At 31.5% G+C, this 22494-nt stretch overlaps 1 protein-coding gene across 1 annotated transcript; it reads left to right on the forward strand.

The window, feature by feature from the left end:
• Positions 1 to 19445: 19445 nt before the first annotated feature.
• On the forward strand, positions 19446 to 21610 carry LOC149536295 (uncharacterized). Its single transcript, XM_089806261.1, has 2 exons — positions 19446 to 19844; positions 21068 to 21610. Exons 1-2 carry the CDS (start codon positions 19446 to 19448, stop codon positions 21608 to 21610), a joined length of 942 nt encoding a protein of 313 aa, XP_089662387.1.
• The last annotated feature ends 884 nt before the right edge of the window (positions 21611 to 22494 follow it).

Consider the following 22494-nt stretch of genomic DNA (forward strand, 5'->3'; position numbering starts at 1 on the left):
CATGGGACCCTTAAGAATTGTAATATGTTTTATGGTATGTTCTTATGTTTATGTTATTGCTTCCACTATATTTATATTTGTTGTTGTTAAGTTATTATCTTTCCAAAAAACAAATGTTTGACAAACTTAGTGAAACTTTAGGTTAATTTCTTTTGGGTCACTTGGAAGGGTGTTACATCTGGTATTAGAGCATGAGTTTCTACATTGGGAGCTCTGGGTATATTGGAATGCCACTAGTTGTCAACTGGTTGAACTGTTATATGTGTTAATTGTAAACTTGAACACTTGAACTAGTTAACTAAAAATGAAACTTGAATTATTATATGTATTTATTGCAAACTTGAACTAGGTAACTGAAAATGAAACTTGAACTGTTATATGTATTTATTGCAAACTTGAAACACTTGAACTAGTTGAACAGAAATGAGACTTAAATAGTGTTATGTATCTATTAAAAACTTGAACCTAAACAGTTTGAACAAAAACAAAACAAAAAACAAAATAGAAGCAGTGGAACTTTTTGAAAATGAAACTTGGAAACTCATAACAGTTATGTTCTTGACTTGTGTCTATACATTATAAGTTTTATGTTTTCCAATGGAATTAAAGATGTTGATCTTTTGTTTGGAGTATTTTTAGGGATCTTATTTCAGTATTTGTTAAAAAGATTAATGTTAGATCAATATGGTTTTTGGTTTATATTAAACAATAATCATATTTCTCTAAGTGATTGAAAGTGTATACATAGTTAACTTGTTTGTATTAGTTTCTAAAATGATATTTTTGTTTGACATTGTAGATAGTACTCTTTGACTTTTATTTACTCTAGTCATTGTAGTAGGCTTCCAGGAGTAAGCCTAAGTATTAGGGGAGTGGATGTAATGCCTACCCCTAGTTTAGATTTATCTTTCTTGTAGGCTTCCAGGAGTAAGCTTAAATCTAGGGGGAGTGAATGTAATTCCTACCCCTAGTTGACTTTTCTTGTCATATTGTCAGATTCTTTTGTGCCTGTTTCTTGATTATGTTGTATGATTATCAATACCTAGTTACCAGATTAGATTAAATGTATTTCATACTCAGTTTATATATGTGATTAGTTACTAATTTATTTTAGTTATTTTAGGATTATTTCTATGATGATATATATGTTCATATTTAATGACTTTTAGTTATTTCATGACGTTAGTTAGAGGGATGATTTATATGCAATTCTATAGGTACTTACCCCATACTTGCATGTGTATGGTGTACTTGTCTGTTTTACTTTATGATTGATGTTCCTAATGTGGTTGAGGGAGGGAGTCATAGTCACCTACTAGTTAGGATCTACATGATGCACCACTCCCCACCATTGCCTATTTAGTTTAGAATATATGAGTATATACATGCATGGATTTTATGCAAATTGCAGGTACCGAGTATCGACTTCCTTGAATTGCCAAGATGAGCATACCCTATCGTAGTATTTCAATGTTATAACTGGGCAGATAACTCTTGAGTCCAAAACCTAATCTAAGCCAATTGTCCTAGAAAATAGGACAATTATTTGTGTTAGTTTCACCCTTCTGAATTCAACAAGTGATGTGAGTTTGTGATTTTGACCCTAGAGTTTGTTTTGGTATTCTATACTTTATGATGAATTTTCGTATTTAGTCTTGTGGGTCTATGATGATTTTTTGTTATAATTAAATCAAATTAAAAGATAATTAATGATTTCATTTAATTGAAATCTTATTAAGGTAATTTGATATTTAATTATATTTAATTAATTGAGAAATTAATTAAATAAAAGAATTAAATTTCAAGATTTTATTAAAGTTCTAATTTTGGCATTTTATATTTATTTAATTTAATAATAATTTATTTAGTAGTTTTATTTTAATAATAAATTCTAAAAATAATATTATTAGTTAAATTAATAAATATTATATTAAAAACATCTCGAGAATTATTAAAGAGAGAGAAAATTATTTAATAAAGATATTTTAATTAATGGCATAAAGGTTGTGCATGAAATTAAAATATAATAGTAGTTAAAGATCAACGAGTCTTCTTGCATGATTGCACAATCAAAGCCCTAAATTTAAGGGAGAACTCTTTATTAGAGATCTAGAGCTCATTTTGCAATAACCGAGGTTTGGAGGAGCCAATTTTTTGAGAAGACGGTTTTGAAGGAAAAAGTGGAATTGTTTGTGAGTTCTATGCACTCATTGTTTTAGCATCAAATCTAGGTAGGATCTTGTGGGTTTGTGCAGTAGTTGCTCATTGTTTGAATTCCTATCTTCCTCATGTTTGTTGTGTTTTTGTTTTTCAGAATTCCTCTAGGTTGAAACCCTTGTTTGCATATCTAATGTTATTCATTTTAGGAAACCTCTATAAGCAATTTGATGATTTGAAACCCTTGTGTATGAATTTGATTTTTCTTCATTTTCAAAAGCATCTGTAAATGAATTTAATATTTGAAACATTCATTTGATTAATTGGATAATTCATAGTTTGAATCAATTAACAAATTTGTATTTTCAGGATAGGGTTTCCATTTTGGAAAAGTTTCAATTTATAGTAGGTTTCCATTTCGAAAAAGTTTCTATTTTTAGTAGGTTTCCATTTTAGGTAAGTTTTCATTTTTAGCAAGTTTCCATTTCAAGAAAGTTTTCATTTTTAGTAGGTTTCCATTTCGGAAAAGTGTTTCTAAAGTTTTAAAAAATAAAAATGAAAACTTGAAAACTAATAGTGAATATTAAACTTGTGTGTTTTCTAAAACCGAATGAATTATGAAAAGTTACTATGACATGTACTTTATGTGATTTGTGGTTTACTGATTTTGGGTTTCAAGGTTGACTTAGCTTTGAACAAGTCAAAATGTTTACTAGAGGCTTGGGGGTTTTGTTATGAAATGTTGTTCTGATTACGATCTTTTATACCTGACCATGGTGATGTGTCATGTGTGTGCTATGATGAGTTTGATCAGATGTTTTGATGTGCTTTCTAGTTTTTTGTGTGGAGCTAAGGTGAACTGTGTGACTTTCTTTGAGTCTTTGATCAGTTATCCTTGATTGCTTTCTAGTTGCTTGTATAGGACTAAGGTGATTATGTGATTTTTTTTTGGTGATGTCATGTTATGACATGGATTTGGTTTAGGTATACTTTATTTTGGATCAATCCTATTAGGATGATCATTTTGGTGAAATCCATGATTTTGATCAGTAATTTTTCGATGCTTTCTAGTTGCTTTTTTAAGAACTCATGTGTGGTTTATAGTCATTTGAGATATTTTTCTTTTGTTGAGCTTAGGGTAGGTTTTATGTATGTCATGTTGGGAAGTGGCTTGCAATGGAGTTCGAGGCCCTAAATAGGCTGAAAGATAACCCGTTGTAGGTTATTTTAATAAGTGATAACATTTTGTTAAGTGGGTTTTAAATGATTTAATAAGATATTGGTATCACAGAAAGTCACTAGGGGGTCCGAAGTGTTAAAAGACTATCATTGTAACCTTAGAGATGACTTGTTAATATGCCTTTTCTGTATGAAAAGATACTGACACCATATAGAGACACTAGGGGTTGGAGTATTAAAAGACTGTCAGGTAACCCTAGAGTTGGCTCATGTGATGACACTTGCCCACTTGCATAGTAGATTTCCTACATGTCTGTGTTACCTCTGGATTTAATTGATACTTGTGTCTTGGTACCCTTGAGATAGTTTGCTTTCAAGTGATTTCCTGAACCTAGCTTTTGGTTTTGACTTTTGAGTTGTTATCCTATTTGGGACTTGAGTTTATCTTCTCAACATGGTGGGAGTGGACCTTTTTGGGTTCTACAAGGTTGGGTGGTAGTTCATTTTCTTATATAATTGAGGTTCGACCGTCGGATGCCATTGTTGGATGTGTTTGTGCAAATGTTCCTTTTTATCTGATCTTGTATTTCTATGATGGATGATTATACTCGAAGTGTATTGTATTTGATTTCATAGATCTTATGAGATGATGTTATTTGTTTCATGATGTATATTATTTCAGCCTCTCATACCCTGTGACTTGTACAGTGGATGATTGTGCATTTTGTTTATTGCCAAGTGGCATCTTGTAATTGTATATTATTTAATGGATTCATACTTGTAGTTATTCTTTAATTTGGATGTGTCATATATTGCATTTAGTATTAATTAAACGTAAATGTGATTCAACGTCATGGTACCCTTAAGAATTGTAATTTGTTTTATGGTATGTGTTTATATGTATGTTATTTCTTTTGCTATATTTATATCTGTTGTTGTTAAGTTATTATCTTTCAAAAAAAAAGTTTAAGAAACCTTAGTGAAACTTTAGGTTAATTTCTTTTGGGTCACTTGGTAGGGTGTTACATATAGTATTGGTAATTGATAAGATAGAAGACAATCCATTGAAATTAAATCCTCTTGGTTATATTATACTAATTAGAAGCTTTCCTTGTATAAATAATATACTAGTTACCTTAACCAAGTCCTTGATCAACACTTTCACAATTTAATGAGTATTCAAGGTGTTTTTAGCACTTTGGATGTAGACTTGATGAATGAATTTGGGGAGAAAGTTAATGAACTGAAGGAGATTAGAGGCAATGTGATGAGTTGATGTCTAAGTGGTTTGGAAAGTTCCAAGATGGTGATACATGTATGTTCAATAGGTTAAGAAGCTTGCACACAATCTTAAAGACTCTCAAGTTTAGGGACACAAAGATTCCTGAGAAAATTAGGGATGCAAAAGAGGAGTCGCCTAAGTGGAGAATCAAGCTATAGGCCATTGTCATTCTAGATCATGATAAAATAATACCTTATTCTAACAAGTACTAGGAATATTACTAGAGAGTCAAGGAAGTGGAAGTGGCAAAATGAGCTTCGGGGGTCAAGGAAAAAAGTGTCCAAGGTCTAGGGTCAATGGAAGCTTGAAAACTCTTTATGATATTTTCTTTTAATAATTTATAAAGAAAACTTATTTATTGTTTTAAAAGTACTATGTGAAAGTAACAATTCTTTTGAAACATTATTTTGTGATTTTTTAAATATTTGATCGTTGATTTTTTTAGGGGTCTTTTGGGTGAACTATGATTGACTCTTAATAGAATTTTTTATTTTGTTTTCTATTTTCTTGGAAAAGATTTCAATGAAATTATACTATTGAAGTTATACATATTTGATCTTCGAATCGGGGTGTGTGAATGTTTTTCATGTGAGAAGATATCAACTGATAAATGTGTTGAAGTTTTCACTCATCTATGTGGAAATTTTTCACTCATCTATGTAGAATATGGGAATCTTATTTGTGAATGAGTTTCTATGGATTCTATTAAATTTTTAGACTCTTTTACTTTAGTATTTCTTTATGTGGAGTTTACACCTTTGAAAGCTTTTTGGTCAAAAGCTTGCCTTATCGTTTTCACTCTAAAAGCAACTTCAAGTTAATATTTTGTTTAAGTTTAAATCATGTGAAGGTAGTTTCCACCTTTGAAAATAAGTAGAGAATTAATTGGTGATAGATATTATTTGATCAATTCAATTGTGGCTACATTTATCACCTTGATTGGATAGAAAATAGGGATAGGTGATAAATTTGTCAACCAACATTGGGATAGAAATTTCTAACAAATCCCTTGACAATCACCTTAAAGGGTAACTTCCAACATAGGTCTCCAAACCATTATCAAAGACTCAAAACTCAACCAAAAATAAATGTTGTCCTTATATCTCTTACAAATATATATAAAATCCCATACTCAATCAATACTAGAATAGATAAGCATTGCCTAAATTATAATAACAAATCAGGAAAAAAATTAGCACATAGGAAAAATGCTTAGAAGACTATCCTCTAATTTTGAAAATGGTATTGCAAATTGAGAAGCACCCCAAAAATCCATTTTTGTTGGAAATATGTTGTCTCATTATCAAAGTTTCAAACTTTTAGGTCTCAATCAAATATGTGTTAACAAACTGGCAATGATCTAGAAAAAGCATACATGTATATACACAGAGACAAGGAGATATAAGAAACCAATCATTATTTATATAAATATCGTGGAAGAGTTTTCTTGAGATCCAAGAGTTGTTGTAAAAATTATATTGAGATTTGTATACATGTGTTCAAAAATCTGATATACAATGCTAAATAATTAAAAAATGTTTATATTAGAAAGACACTAGAGAAAATGAAAATGGGTTTTTCTTGTTATACAAAAAAACTCAATGTTAACCAACAGATAAAGAAAGGACTAATTTTCTACACAATGGAAAATGCCAGATAAAATATGTTTACCTATTTGAAAACATTCATAATGTTAAACTAAAATTTATGTGTTATCATATACTTTTTTTCAAGTAAAAAGATATGTGATTTCATTACATTAAATGGTTACAAGGTTGTTTGTGAGTAAAACTCTTGCATATCTTATTTTTTAGATTAAATTAACTTCTATGTTTATAATCTTGGATTTTAAGGCTCCACATGAAAGAAAATATATTAAATTACATAACTACATTGACAACCCATTTATGCAGAAGAACTTCTATTTTACATTAGAAATTAAAATAGGTCATACTTATTGTTGTCATTAGTTTGAAAGAAATATAAACTTATTATAGGTAGAAAAATGACTCTTGTGTTACCCTACAATGTGGAAAGAAGTAGTTTTTTTATTGAAGTAACTCAATTTTAAAGAGAACACAAGTACTCCTTTTTGTAATATTTAAACGATTCATATAAATATATTATATGAAACATCCCCAATTTGGATCTTATCATACACAAGAAACAAAATAAAATCCAAAACTCAATTACCTCCATTTTTGTATAAAAAGATAAATTTAATTAATTTTCCCTCTATGATAGAATGTCTCTACAATTTTAAATGCTTGTAACTTAAGTCACAAAAAATTGAGATATTGTGGATTTTGTGTTTAAGAAAATACCATGCCTATTCAAACCTATGTGAAAATAAGCATATTATTTATAAATGTTATCTCTAATAAAAAAAAAAATCAAACCACCTTAACATGGATAAGTTATTACAACATTTATAATGATTGATGTTTCATGATCAAAGAACAATTTATAATGTCACGAGAAAAACATACTAATAAATCCCAAATGAAGCTTGTCCTAAGGCTTGAGAAATTAGGGATCAACATAATGCAAAACTTACATGAATTAATCTATATACATATAATCTAATTTATATGAAATATATAGTATTATCATGACGCAACCATCAATCTCCACCCACAACCAACGACTTCAAGTTGGAGGAAAATCTATCTGAACTATAAGTAAAATAAATATTTAGATCAAAAGTAAAATATGATACTAGAAAATACATTTAAAATATGAAAGATGTATAGATGTTTAGTAGAAAGCTACTCAAAATAATGAAAAATGGGGATCTTCATTCAGTAGGGTTGTGATCGAAGCATTGTAAAATCCTTAAATCTTATGTCTTGTATTGAGATCATCCATATGACTTCTCACCTTTATTGAAGCCATACCTTGCAATAGCCTGAAGTATATTTATCTTCATCCTCTCATGAATCCATCTCCATCTAAAACCCTTATAGTCACTCCTTTTTTCTTGCATAGCAAAAAAAAAGAGAAGTGAAAGCATTGAAGAATTTTAGGGCTTTCAAATATCAAATATCAAATAATTTAACAATATAACATATGTTTTATACTTTTAGTAAGTATGATTTTAAAAAACAAAATAAATATTTTGAAAAAAAAAACTAGAGTTTTAAAACTTTTTATATTCTTTCATTGTGATTTGTTTGTAGAAAAAATCAAATGAAAAGGATATGTGTTAGTATTATTCAGAAATAAAAATAAAAGAAAAATAAAGAGTGGGTTTATTGTTCTATTCTCTTGATTTATAGATAAGAAGTTTGAAATAAAGTCAAATATATAATTTATATATCAAATAATATTAGGTAATATAATTTATATATCAAATAGTAGCATGCTATATTTATTATTAGGTTAGGATATATATATATATTTAAAAATTTATATAAATTAGGGGAAAAAAAGAATTATTTTATGTATAATTGGTATCTATAAACAATAGTAAATGAATTTATACATGTGTTATTTAATTACTTCTAAATAATTAATTTTCTTGCTGGTAACAGGTCATTTTTTACTGGAGCTATGAAACGAGGCCAAAAATCAAAGGGATCTCATCCCCTCATCCCCTTGAAACTAACACCCTAGACCTGTGAGCATGATAACCCAATAGGGACACCAAGCCCAAGAGGTGTAGAGACACACGCTCAACATGGGTCTAGCATAAGGTCTTTGAGAAATCCAAGCCCAGAGAGAATTCAATAGTTGGATTGACATGAATGTCATTATCTTCATGTTCATCATGAACTATTTGGCATAATGCACTTCCTAGTCAATGATTCATTCCAACTCTTGGGATTGTTATGTGGAACGACAATTCCTTCCAACTCCCATCCCTAGCTTTTCATTAGTTAACTCTAAGTGTAATTCCTTCTAACTCTCATTCCTTGCATATACCATCTAGGTTAAATGTAATTCTTGTGATTCAAACTTTGAACCTCCCTATTAGAAGGGCTTGAAGCAACTGTTATGTGATGAGCTCATGTTCTCTTTTAAATAACTTATTACAATTATAATTCTAATATAATTTTTTTGAAAATGAATGAATAAATTAAAATAGTGAACTTTTATTAATATTACTATTGTAAAGGAAGTTTACAATTGATTAAAGTTGTGAGAATCTATATGAAAGATCAAAACATTGAAATTCACGTACTAGTCCTATTCAACTTCTATTTCACTTTCAAGCTGAATAATTCCGCAAATACCAAAAGTAGGTGAAGCATTTCTTCTTGTACTATGTGCAATGAGCTATACAAAGGCAAGAAATGATGGATGAAAATATGATAGAAACCAACATTGAAATTCTCTCTTTGCAACAACCTTAATAGAAACAACCTAAACTTTATGCTATGAGCCCTACATCTTATACAAATGGTACCCAAAATGGAAGCATTATGGAGAATTAAGACTTCCAATGTTGAAATAGAGGATTAATAGTCATTTTTATTTGTGTGACTAATTATCTAGTTGTATTTTTTCTAATATTCAAACTAAGACTATTTATAGCCCCGTTACAAAAGAAAATAGTAAAAATAGTAATGTTTAGTTTTTGTAACTAAAATTTTTAGTTGCACTACCATTTATTTGTCAAACTCTACTACTTTTTGTCAATTTCACTAATCAAATATGACTTAAACAATCCAAATGCAACTACATTGTTTAAATCATATTTTATTATTGAAATTAATGACAATTTCACCATGATACATTTGACATGATAACAATACATGGAAATCAAAATAAATTCAAATCATAGTTAAAAATATTAATAATTCATTAATATAATGAGTAATAAAAGTTAAATATCTCAATCTTAAGCTTGGCTTGAGAGGCAATATCTTTTGTGCAATAGGTAGTTTTGGTGCATTAAGCCATCAAACTAGTCAAATGGCTCACATAGGTACAGGTGCCATGAGGGGGGCTTAAGCTCTATAAAATATGGTCAAATTTGAAACAAAAAATATTAGAGGGGCAATAGTCATTTGTTTATTCAATGATCATTTTCAGTCATGTAGTAATTTATTTGCCAAAATTCTACTAGTGTGTACTTGCCCAACAACATGTAAATGTACTTCGTTATATCCTCCATAATGTTATGTTAATTCAAACATTGGAGACCGACCTATCCTTGTTGTTTAGCATAAAGACATAGGCATGCCTCTTGAATATGAGGTTTGTATATTTAGAAATATATACAACCCAAGGAGAAATAATTCTAGTAACTTCCAATGCCTTTGATTTGAATCTATAGTCACAAGGGTATCAATTAGCTATCTCAAATATCTCTTTGTCTTGACTCTATTCTTATTCTTTGTTTGCACAAGGGATTAGATAGTGTAAAAGATTAATCAATAATCCATACATTCCCTAAAAAACTACATTCAATGCACCAATAAATTTTATGTAGTTTCTTTACCTTGACGCTATATGATATAACAATGAGCTAGGATATTTTAGTAATCCTATGGAAGATAGAATTTTTCTCTATAAATTTGAGAAAATATCATGAAAACATCTCACAAGAAGGCCTTAAGATTAAAAAGTCATCAATAACTAATATGTTGGATATAAATTAACATTTTAATCTTTATAGGAGGTTAAGGATTTGCAATTACAACTCCCCCTAAGCCAAGGGTTTACCTTTTAGTTGAGATTTTATATGCACCTTCTGGAGGAACAAATCCATCTCTTATCTCATTTTCTTCTTTCTTTTTCTATATATTATTGATATCATTTATTTTGTTACTAGTACCAATCTTTCTTTAAGCACAAGGCCTCACATTCATCCCTTTGCAAAATCTTGAAATATATCCTAACTCATTACAATTATAGTGATTGATCCCATGCTAGAAAGCATGACCAATTCTCCTCATGTTTTTTCGATAGCAATAGCTTTATGACCATTTTTTTTAATGTGCAAACATATCCATTGAAAGATTGAATGTCATTGTTCTAATACCCATTCATCACTATCAACCTAGGTTTGCATTATGTAGATTTATGCCTATACTTATTGAAACATACAATTGAAGCTATATTTTTTTTGAATTTATTAAATTATGTCTTAGCCTAAGTGAATTCAATCTACTCCTACATTCAACAAAATTATGTCAAACCTTATTCCAAAAATAAAAATTACCATTGAAATACTAAGAATGCCTAGTGGGATTAGTTTGTTTGAGATTTTGGATTAATTTTCTTGAAGATGTTATTTATTTCTTAATATCTTCTTGGATTCATCATGATCCTTTAATTTTCCTTCTTATCGGCCTTATTTAAATGAATTGTCTCCTCTTTCAAATCTTGGACCACCCTTATCCCTTTGTGGTTTTTGGTAATTGTATCTCATCATGGGTGTTATTGCCACTTGTGAGTTTTGAGCATTTATCAACCTAATCTTTTGCATCTTTTAATTCTTTTCTCAAAGGAACAATCACTCCTTCAAGCTTAGTGTGTTCAACATATTTACTATGAATTTTTCAATCTAGATAATCAATAATATACATGCCTTCTTTAACTTGTATTTTTATGTTAGTCACTTCATCTTATGCATTTTTTAATATCAAATTCATATTATTATTTTTGTTTCTTCTTCATCCCTCAACTTATATTGTTTACATTCTTCTCTTGAAACATCCATGTCCTCAAGAGAAGGCTTATGTTATCCTTCAAGATCCACTACATAGTCATTCTATAATTGATACCACATCTTTCTAGTTCCATTCCCCAAGATCTTGTTTTGGAATTATTATCTTGTTGGTATTTCCTTAAGACCCATTTTATGATCAAATGAGTGATCTACCTTCACTTGTTAGATTTTTAAATCTAGAAACCTTGCTTTGACTAGATTTTGAAAAAAATATAATGATGGGGGTGGGGAGGGGTGAATCAATGTGCAATAAGACTTAAACTACTGTTAGAAAGGACATGGTTGTCGCTATACAAAAAGATCAACCTGTCAATGCTTGATACAACCAACAGTCTTATAGAACCACAATAGGTGACTAAGCCATGTCACAAGTCTTGCGAGGGACACTGGCCCACTACCAAAACCCCCCCTAGCATTACTTTTCATGGCGTGTAGGATTCAAACCTATGACCAAGCTTTGATACCAATTGTTAGAAAGGATAAGGTTGTCATTGCACCAAAAGATCTGCCTATCAATGCCTGATACAACCAATAGTCTTATAGAACCACATGAGACAGTTAAGCCATGTCATGAATCCTGCGAGAGACACTAGCCCACTGCCAACAACTATGTCACTTGAAAATGAAGATTTTGAAATAAAATATCTCACTACAATACTCAACTGAGGAACACCAATAGTTTTTCCTAGATCTTGTGAACTATACCACCAGCCCAATCTGAGTCTGCATAACCAACAATGTGAGGATCCCCTGATATGTAGTACCTCATATGTACCTCAAGATATGTTTGGAAGCTTGCAAATGACTCTCATGTGGATCATGTGAGAATTTAGAGACAAGTCCAACCTCAAAGGATATATGAGGACATTTTTGCATCAGGTACAACAAACTACCCACAAATTGTCTATATAAAGTGGAATCCATTATAGGAGTAGCATAAGTGGTTGATAAAACAACACTTGACTAAAAAGGTGTAGAGGCAGCCTTACAATCAAGCATGTTGAATCTATGAACCATATCAACATCATAATTTTTCTAGAGTATGATTATCTCATCCAAAGACTAAACTTGTAGGCCCAAAAAATGGTGCATAAGTCCAAGGTCTATCATCTCAAACTAGTCTCTCACAGCTCGCTAAACACTCTGAATCATACAGCATGAGCTACCTGTAATAATAAGATCATCAACAAGTAACACAAGTATCAATAAATTAGCCCCATGACATTGAATGTACACTGTAGGATCAAAATGATACTGAGTGAAGTATGAAGCAAGTAAGAAGGAATCCTTCTTCTCATACCAAGCTCGAGGGGCTTGTTTGAGCCCATATAAAGACCTTCAAGGTTTGCAAACCATAGAAAATTCCTGCACAAAACCATGAGGTTGCTCCATATATATATCCTCATGTAGGTCTCCATACAAAATGATACTCTTCACATACATCTAAAATACCGTCCATCCCTAAGAAGATGTATGAGAGAGTACAAGGTGGATATAATTCATCTTGATGATAGGAGCAATGGTCTCAGGGTAATCAATATCCTCAACCTATGAAAAACCCTTTGCAAAAAGATGTGCCTTGTACCTATCAATAGAACCATTTGCAATATACTTTGTATGGTACACCCACAACACCGAACCAACTTTCTTCCTTTTGGAATAGGATAAAGATCCCAAGTGTAGTTCATCAAAGAAGAGTACTCCTCATCCATAGCTCTATCCCACACAGAGTGTCCTATTACTTGCTAAAAAATCAATGGATCATTTGAAATGGCATGACTCAATAGTCCAGTACTAGATGTTTGAGTACAAGTGTGACGAGAATCTGAAGGATCTCCTGCCATAGGTCTAGTTGCATCAACAGTATTATGAGCTGACTTAGAAACTCTCTAAAAAATTGGTGGAGGTGGAGAAGGTGGATCATTATCAAGATCATCCTTAGAGGATACATAATCTTATATAGGAGAAGAGGAAGTACTAGGTAGTGAGGGAGAAGCTAGTGATGGAGGTTCCATATGAGGATAACGCTCATTAAACTAGATCTCTCACTGAAACAAGATCTCTCTAGAATTAAGATCAAACAATCTGTATGCCTTCACATCCTCACAATAGCCAACAAATATGAGTGGTTGGCTCTTCCTCTTGATGGCTTTCATCTGAGCATCTAGAATAAATGCCCAATCCTCACTACCAAAAATGCGGAATGTAGAAACATCAAGCTTGAAATGAGTCCAAGCCTCCTTAGGAGTCAAATGTTGCAATGCCTTTTAAGGTATCCAATTATGAATATAGTTGGCACAATTTTTAGCCTCTACCCAAAATGAAGAACTCATAGCTTGAGATTGTATCATACAATCGACCAACTATCGTAATGTCCTATTCTTTCTCTTTGCTACCCCATTCTATTGAGGAGTATGTGGAACTATGAACTGGTGTTGTAAACCATGCTTAGTGAAAAAATATCTGAAAGACTAAGTCACATATTACCTACCATTGTCAGTGTGTATATGCCTGACAGAAAGACTAGACCTCTTCTCCACAAATGTCTTAAAGATTTGAAATGAATCAAAGAAATCATACTTGTACTTCAAAAAGTACACCCATGTGCATCTAGAGAAGTCATCTATGAAGATAAGCACATATCAAGCACTTGAAAAATATGGAGTGGGGAATGACATAAGATCACTATGTATCAACTCTAATGGTTCCTTAGCACACGTGGATCTACTTGCTGGAAATGGATCGCTGTGATGTTTTCCATGTGCACAACCTTACAAACACAGTTAGTACAAGAGATCTAAGGTAGCCCAATCACTAACTTTTGTGTACTCATTTGATGTAGATATCTATAGTTGACATGGGCAAAACGCTCATGCCAAAATTTGCTCACTGTGTCTGCATGTCCAACAAGAGAATCACCTAAAGAATCAGAGTTCTCAAAGCCATCAAATTGATATGTGAGACTATAAATCAATACTCCCAGTAGCAAAAACCATGTTAGGATCACAAAGATCTCGAATAACCACATCATGTGGTGAGAACTCAACTGTCTTACTAGAGCCAAAATGACAAACATGAAAGACAGATAGGAAGTTCGTAGAAGTGGTTGGAACCAAGAGAACATCTTATAGGGAACCACCCTATAAAGAGATAGTGTTTGAACCTGAAACTAAAAGATGTGCGGAGTCACCAACTGTAATATATGTAGTAATATTCTAAGCAAGTGAGGTAACCGAATTAGGTGAGTGTGTCATATGGTGGGAAGCACCTGAATCAATAATCCAAGTAGTTGAAGAAGCCAATGCTCTTGCAGAAAGAGCATTCCCTTTACCTTTAGGAGGAGGTGGTGTATTTAGAGAAGAAATGCTATGTTGCTACATGGCCTCCTCTAAAGCCTCAAGATGTTTCCAACACCTAGAAATTGGATGTCCTTCCTTGCCACAAAAACAGCAAGGATCACCTATAAATTTTTTAGTCTTAGATGTAGACTCACTATATTTAGAAGGTTTACCCTTTGAAGTGGCTTTTCGAGCCTTTAATTTAGGAGAAGGCTTGGAGGAACTCTCACTACCTATTAAATCTTATTTGGGCTTCAGTTTCTACCTCGTCTTCCCTATAGATCTCTGAGAAACTAATGGTTAGTTCTTTGCTCCTATGAGAGTATCTAATTGTGTAAGCTTGGATTGATTTCTAGTTAAACGATCATAAAATGCATCAAAGGTGGGCATGGTAAATCTGGGACCCAAAGCATCCATTATGGAATGGAAGGTAGAAGAGAAAATCTGAAAGTTTCCTTGAAGCTTTGACAGAATTAGATAAATGCACTCTTTGTTAGTCTTCACTTTCGCACAATCATGTAACAAAGATCTATATTTAAACCTAATCTGAAAGTCCTCAATAGAGGCAAAATCATTTGGTACAAGTGATGTAAGCTTTGCCTCGATCTAAAGTGCCTTGAACTCATTAATGGTACCAAAAAAATCCTTGAACTTGGCCCACATTTCGCGAGTGGAATTTAACCCATCAAGATAAAAGTAAGTTGTCTGAAACATTCAAAGAAATCAAACCCATGGCCTCATCCATCTTATTCCTATGTTGTATGACCTCAAAAGGCCTTTGTAAAATTGGTTGTATTTCATCTTAACGAAACCACAAACCCTTTGAAAGGAGAAGCCATGTCATAGAAGTTGTCCATGTGTGATAGCTATGCGGGTTTAGAGGAACTAGACAAGAAGAGGTCTTAGCCATTTTTTTAGAAGGTCTTTGTTTCTAAATAGTTTTGGTTTACTTCTGTAAATGACGTAAACAATAATATAAAATACCCCCCACAATACAAAAAATTGAACCCCAAATGCCAGAAAGAATTCATATACAAGAAAAGAGCATAAAAGATTTAGTTTAGAATCACATGTACCTTGTGAAAAGTATTGATGAAAATAGCCATCTAGATCTAGATAGAAATCATAGGTAAAAAAATTTATAGGTCAAAGTACGATGCCCATAGGGGGTTTGAAGTTATGCCTTTTCAAATCTACCAATGCAGACATCGGCTCATGCATGCCATTCATAGGAATAAGGTATAGGTCTAGTAAACCACACCAAGAAGGACACTGCTATGAGTTGCAGGTAAGACTGTCTTCAATGTGCCCTCCAAAACAATTTCTTTCCTTCTCCAAAAAATACCCTTTCACATGCACCTGTCGATAAAAAAGTGCTTATTTTTTTTTCATTTTTTGTATGCAAAAAAAAAAAAAAAAAAAAAACTTTTTGCAAAGAATACTAGATTTGAAAACTACAACCAAAAACTCTCAAATTAGTTGAAAAATCCAAAATTTCTTTTTTCAAACCCTTGTTCCTCTTTTTCTCCAAATAAGAACAAGCTAAAGGAGATTTGGCTTTGATACCATGAAGGAGTTGATGAGAACAAACCCATAAATCCTATAGAACACTTGCATGCAAGAACTTGCCATAGAGAAGAAAAAGATGAGATAAGGCAAGGGTGTGGCTCTGAAAACATGCAAAAATATATTATCAGAGTGAAATAATGGATGGAAATACAATAGATAAATCCTAACAAAGGAGTTTGTAAAACTCTAAAAGGGAAACCCTAAGAGGTAAAAAATATTTAATATTCAATAATTAATTATCAAATAGAAATTATGCATGTGCATAAAGTGAAATCTTAAGTAGGGAGTAAAGGTAATTTAATAAAATTAATCCTTTACTCTAACAAACACTTTATTAGTCGACTCTAAACACATGCATTAGGAAATATTATGATTATAAATCAATTCAATGCATATTTTTACCCCATGAAAACGTCAACAACATCTTCCAAATCAAATTAAATAGGTTAGGATGAACTATGATGAAGTATCAACACAACTATCAAAATTATTATTTGGTTGTCTTTACACCACCATGGAGAAGCCAAATATATAATATATGACAAAAATGAAAGCCTTTCAGACCATAAAGAACCTTTCTAAATTCATCTTTAAAATAAATCACTTATTAAATCTTGACACAAATAATAGCCATGCTAAAAAAATAGAAACATGACAAACCAAATAATTATATCCTCATACCTTACAAAATAGATTCCCAAGTCCACACTAATATATGAATTCCAAAAAAGGAATATGGAACATTTTAGCGAGTCAATTGAGACACATTATAAAAGAACATACATATAAAGTTTGCTACACGAATTTGTATAACTTAAAAATTAGGGAAGGGACACCTTATAAAATGTTAATCTTAAAAATATAATCACACACCTAGAACATGCAATACGACAAGGAGACCAAAATACTAACTGAATCATAGAGAAATACACTATTAAAGCCTTATATATATTTCTTCAATCAAATTTAAGTATGAATTTAATCTAAATAATTAACCAACTATGTCTGTCAGCACGAGGTCAACAAAATGTAGCTACATCTCGTAACTAAAGCCTAATGTATATGCAACAAGGTTTCACCATATACATACCAATCATCTAGATTAATATTCTTCCATGTATACATCTGATGAAATTCTATATCACTCACCCCACAATATCTACCAAACTCTCCAAATATATTAATGATCTCAAATTGGCATTAATGACAAGACCTATCAAGTTGACATCAATGACAATACCATGCAACACTTTTTTTCATCAATACCATCACCCGTAGATGCATTAATAAAATAGAGGGATGTTGTTAAAGAAAAATCACCATCATATATCATAAAAGAAGAATAATCATGAATCATATTATGAAAGCTAGTGATTCTTTTTTTCTTAATGAAGGATACAGTATCTATGATTTTGATCTATCAATTGAAAGCACATAAGAGGGAGGGTTTGATTTGGCCACTAAAGGGAAATGGACCATAGATATTTTAAAGAGTATCATAACATGATAGATGTAATATGTAGCTTTTTTTATAATGCTTTTTTATGTTTTTATAGAAGAGAGAAGTGTTCACTATTTTTGTTTGTTAATAAAATTTAGGAATCCCACAAAGCTAAAATAACTTAAATTTAATTTTAGAGCTATAGATGCAATATATCTCAAAGATATGAATAGTCAAGTTCATGAAATGACATTACAAATATATTTTAAAAATATCACCATTATTTATCATAAAAAAGGAACAATCACAAATCATATTATGAAAGGTAATGATATTTTTTCCATAATGAAGGCTAAACTATCTATGATTTTGATCTATATAAGAGGGAGGCTTTGATTTGGCCACTAATTGGAAATGGACTATAGATATTTTAAAGAATATTGTAGCATGACAGATGTAATACGTACCTTTATTTTTTGTTTTATAATTGTTTAAAGAAGAGAGAAGTGTCTAATATTTTTGTTTGATAATAAAATTTAGGAAACCCATATATCTAAAATAGCTTAAACCTAACTTAGAACTATAGATACAATACATTTCAAAGATAAGAACACTTGGGTTCATGAAATGACATTACAAATATATCTTAAACATGTGTATTAACTTTAACAAGTATGAAAGTCTATATTAAAATTTGTAACAAGTGGTGACAAAACTAGACACTACCATTCAATATTACCTTCTAACATCACAAAATGTAGAGACTGATGATGCAAGTCCAAGTGCACCCCCCTTAAGAACATCAAATAGCTCCAAATCACACCCTACAATATATCTTAGATATAAACTAAATATAATTCAAATCTTTTATATATATATTGATAATATTTAAAAATATATACATGTATCTAAAATAATAAAATTTAAACTAATTGAGACAAATTAGAGTTTATGGTAAAATTAAAATGAAGTGAGCATTCACATCACAATTAAAATATAAAATGTTAAAAAATACAATGCAATTTTTTAATATATTACTTATTGCATCACAATTATATTCTAAAATAGTAAACGGAAAAAAATTAAATTTAAAGATGACAATAAAGAATATATAATATGAAAAACAAAACCAAAACCATACACAACATCCAATCCACATATATAAAACTTTGAAAAATAATTAGAAATATGTTATTTTCCAATCTACTACCATAATGAGCAATGGACATAAGTTTGTGGGCCCACAAATTTTACAAATATGGCCATTAAAATGCAACCTCCTGAACTTTAAAAATTCAAAAAATTAAAATAATAATATACAGAAAAAGTTATTATGGTATTAGAAAGTTTGAAACTGGAGCCTTTTCTCCATATATGTGTTATGCGTAGAGGCTTAGGCAATGCAGTACGTGTGAGAATTGAAGGAAACTTACTAATGTAGCAGGCACTCCAGGGTTGCATGCTATTAATAGTTTGGAGAGTTATGGTAATCCAGTGTGAGAGAATTGGAAACATCCAGAACAGAAAATATCATCATATTTTGCTAGGGTCTGAATATGAAGACCGTGCATGCATGCATTGTTGTCCGACTTTAAGAAACTTTCCTCAATTTTAAGAGGATTCAGCAGCACGTAATGTAACAAGTATTTGTGGTCCCTATATTACATAGTTTTCACATTGTTTTACTTCAATGGTTATTTTAGTTCGTTTGCCTTGTTAGCTGATCTTGAATTGGGTCTGAATTTATTAATTTATTTTGAGAAGAAGCAGCATCTTGCAAGTGTTTTTGGAGGTATAAAGATGAAGTTCAGAAATGGTATGAAAGTCGAAGCATGCAGCAAGGAACCTGGTTTTATAGGGGCTTGGTTTGAGGGTGCTATAGTGTCTCAGGAGGGGAATATTTATCGTGTCCAGTATGACAAATTTGAGACAGATGAGGGGCATCCCCTGATGGAGGAGTTACAATGCAACCAATTAAGGCCGCGCCCTCCTGAGATGAACATTATTAGTTGGGCAGGTGGTGATCAAGTTGAGGTTCTTGACAAGGATTGTTGGTGGGAAGGTGTTATCTCAGAGGTTCTTCCTCACAGATATTATAGTGTGTACTTCCCTTGCTATGACATTTGCATGAGATTCCTCTACTCCAATATTCGGACCAGGCAGGAATGGAAGAATGGGAAATGGTCATTATCTCTTCCGGTAAATATTTTCCTTTACCTGTTTGGCAATTGTTTTTAACCGTTTTAACCGTTTAACTTCTGTCATGTTGTTAATGAAAATATCCTATGCTATGTACTACGTACTCTAAAGTATCATTGTTCACAATGAATTACAAAGTAATATATCACGTCCTGCTCTTCCAATACACGAGTTTAACAAAATACAGTGCATTCTTGCTATCATATAGAGACACCACTATCCTCGGCGATTACATTAATCTCAAGATAATTTACCAGATTTTAAGCAGATCACTGAACATGGGTTTTATTATCTAGTGAGAAAGGGTATCTTTCTTACCCATACAATACAATAAATATCCAGCTTAAGTGTAGTTCCTAATGAATACAATCCTGAAATGTACCGAAATATCTCTAACAACTTAAGAATTTGGGCAAAGTTTACAGGCCTTTGTTTTGACTTAATATCATTTGTTTAATATTCCATTGGCATCAAACATTTTGATTTTGTAGTTTCTGGAAAATAACATATTCTTGATTGCCTTTTGTTTGTAGTTACATTCATTGAATTGTCTAATATCTTTATGCCTGGAGAAATATATGCCCTTTTTAACTACTTGTGCCTTGTATGACATATCAGGAAGCTATTGGGCCCCGAGGAATTAGAATTATCAATGTATCTTTGCTACAAGTTTTTGAGTTTTCAGTGTATAAAATTGAAACAATTGGTTTAAAATAATTAGAATATTAGCATTGAGATTTAGTAATATAACTGATTCTTATTGATAATTAGAAGGGTTTTCATGGATACATTTTTGGAACTACAATGTCAGATCTTAAGAAGGTAGGCATCTAATATAACAATTGGAACAAACTTTTAATCTCTCTTTTGTAATGGAAGATATTCATTTCATTTAGTTATATCTTGGTGCACATGTTAGCTTTTCAAACCTTTACATTCATTGAGATCTCATCTTCCTTTACCTATAGGCTTTTTTAGTGATTGCAAGAATTTTGGATCTTCATATGAACACTTCTATATCGATCCTACTTTGTTAACTCTATTAGGGGTGGTTCTTGTCTGATTGTCAGAGAGTTGAATAATGCATTGTATTTTTTGGATATACTTGAATTTTGGGATACAACCTTATGTTGAGAATAATTATTAGAAACTTGACTTGTTTATTAAGATGTCAAGTCCTCGACACCAGTGTATCTAACACATGCTTAAAATTATTTTTGTAGGCAAGAAAACGGAAGACATCAAAACAAGGGAATGCAACTGTAGAAACTATGTATGAGGTAGATGAGGGCTTTCATCTTGACAAATGTGAAAAAATAAAGAGATTTAGGCATTCAGAATTAGCACAGCATATAGACAAAGGGACACTTCATGCCAAGAGCATTTTTGTTGATGCTTCTCACATGAATACGGATTATAAAGATTATCTTGTTTCAACTACTGGGAGTCACACCGCTTTTGCTCTTGCAATTCAAGATGAAAGAGATGAAGTGCCAAACAATAGAAAGAATACTCACTATCACACCAGAAAACTGCCTAAACTTAGGAAGAAGCAAAAGAAAAATGGAACTCGCCTAGCAGACAAGCACAATGTATCCACACATAAGTTGGAACTATTTGCATATCGCTCTGTGTTAGAGGTTTTTCATGCCCAAGGTTCATTAAGCTGGGAAAGAGAAATTTTACTGACCAATCTCCGTTCTGAATTGCACATTTCTCACAAAGAGAGCACATTTGCGCTGGAACAACTTGCATGTGGTGTTTGATGTAAAATTGTACAGTTCTCAATTGCATATATTGTACAAAATGTTCTTGCAAGATTTGTTACTGACAATCTCTAGAATTTGACTAAAAAAGCTTTTCATGAAGAAAAAAGTGAATAGGCTTCCATGTGTAATGTCCAAGATTCTTATCAATGTAAAGAACTTTGCAGTTCAGATTTTTGTGATCATGTCATGGTTACTCTTGAATTTTTCACATATTTCACTCTCATTTTCTAGTTGGAATGAACTTTTCTTGCAAACACATTGAAAGTTTGAATACTTTTAATTTCTTTCAAAGATTGTGAGATTTACATCATTAGTCAAAAATTGAGTAAAAGCACTTTTTAAATTCTATAAACAGTATATCAGTCAAGACAAACTTATGCAATTGTTAGTCATTATGTTGTCATTTTGACAATATATTCAGACAAAAACATGCTTATTACTGCACATATAATATTGCAATAATCAATCGAGCTATTGAACCTTCATCCTTGAATTAGACACTAGTTTCTTTTTATCCACAGAATTGAGAAGTTGACTACATAAATTTTTTTGGTAAGTGGCTTTTTTGTTGCATTGTAATCTATATCTTCGGCCTTCCAGTCAAGAACAATCTAAAATAATCACTATCCACTTTTCTCCTTTTATGCCAGTATCATATCTAGTGGGTAGCCCTTGTTGCAAACAAATTTCAGTTTATGCAATAACTGACCAGCCAAGAAAGTCAGTAATGACCTTTTTCACAATTCCAGCAACTTTTACATGCTGTTTCCAGTCAAGCACCTTTTCATTTACATTTACATTTGCATCTTTCTCACTAGTAATTGCTAGTATCATAGCCGCAACATTTCAATGACAATCATTACTTTAAGTTGCATAAATAA

This window comes from Cupressus sempervirens, chromosome 10 (genome assembly GCF_028749045.1).
Source record: "Cupressus sempervirens isolate cs-2001-9-10 chromosome 10, ASM2874904v1, whole genome shotgun sequence".
Lineage (NCBI taxonomy): Eukaryota > Viridiplantae > Streptophyta > Pinopsida > Cupressales > Cupressaceae > Cupressus > Cupressus sempervirens.

What these genes read in the sequence shown, in the direction of transcription:
- LOC149536295 (XM_089806261.1), top strand. Translation starts at nt 19,446, where the DNA reads ATGAAGTTCAGAAATGGTATGAAAGTCGAAGCATGCAGCAAGGAACCT. An exon ending in AATGGTCATTATCTCTTCCG is followed by an intron (nt 19,845 to 21,067) that starts GTAAATATTTTC and finishes TTATTTTTGTAG; the next exon opens with GCAAGAAAACGGAAGACATC.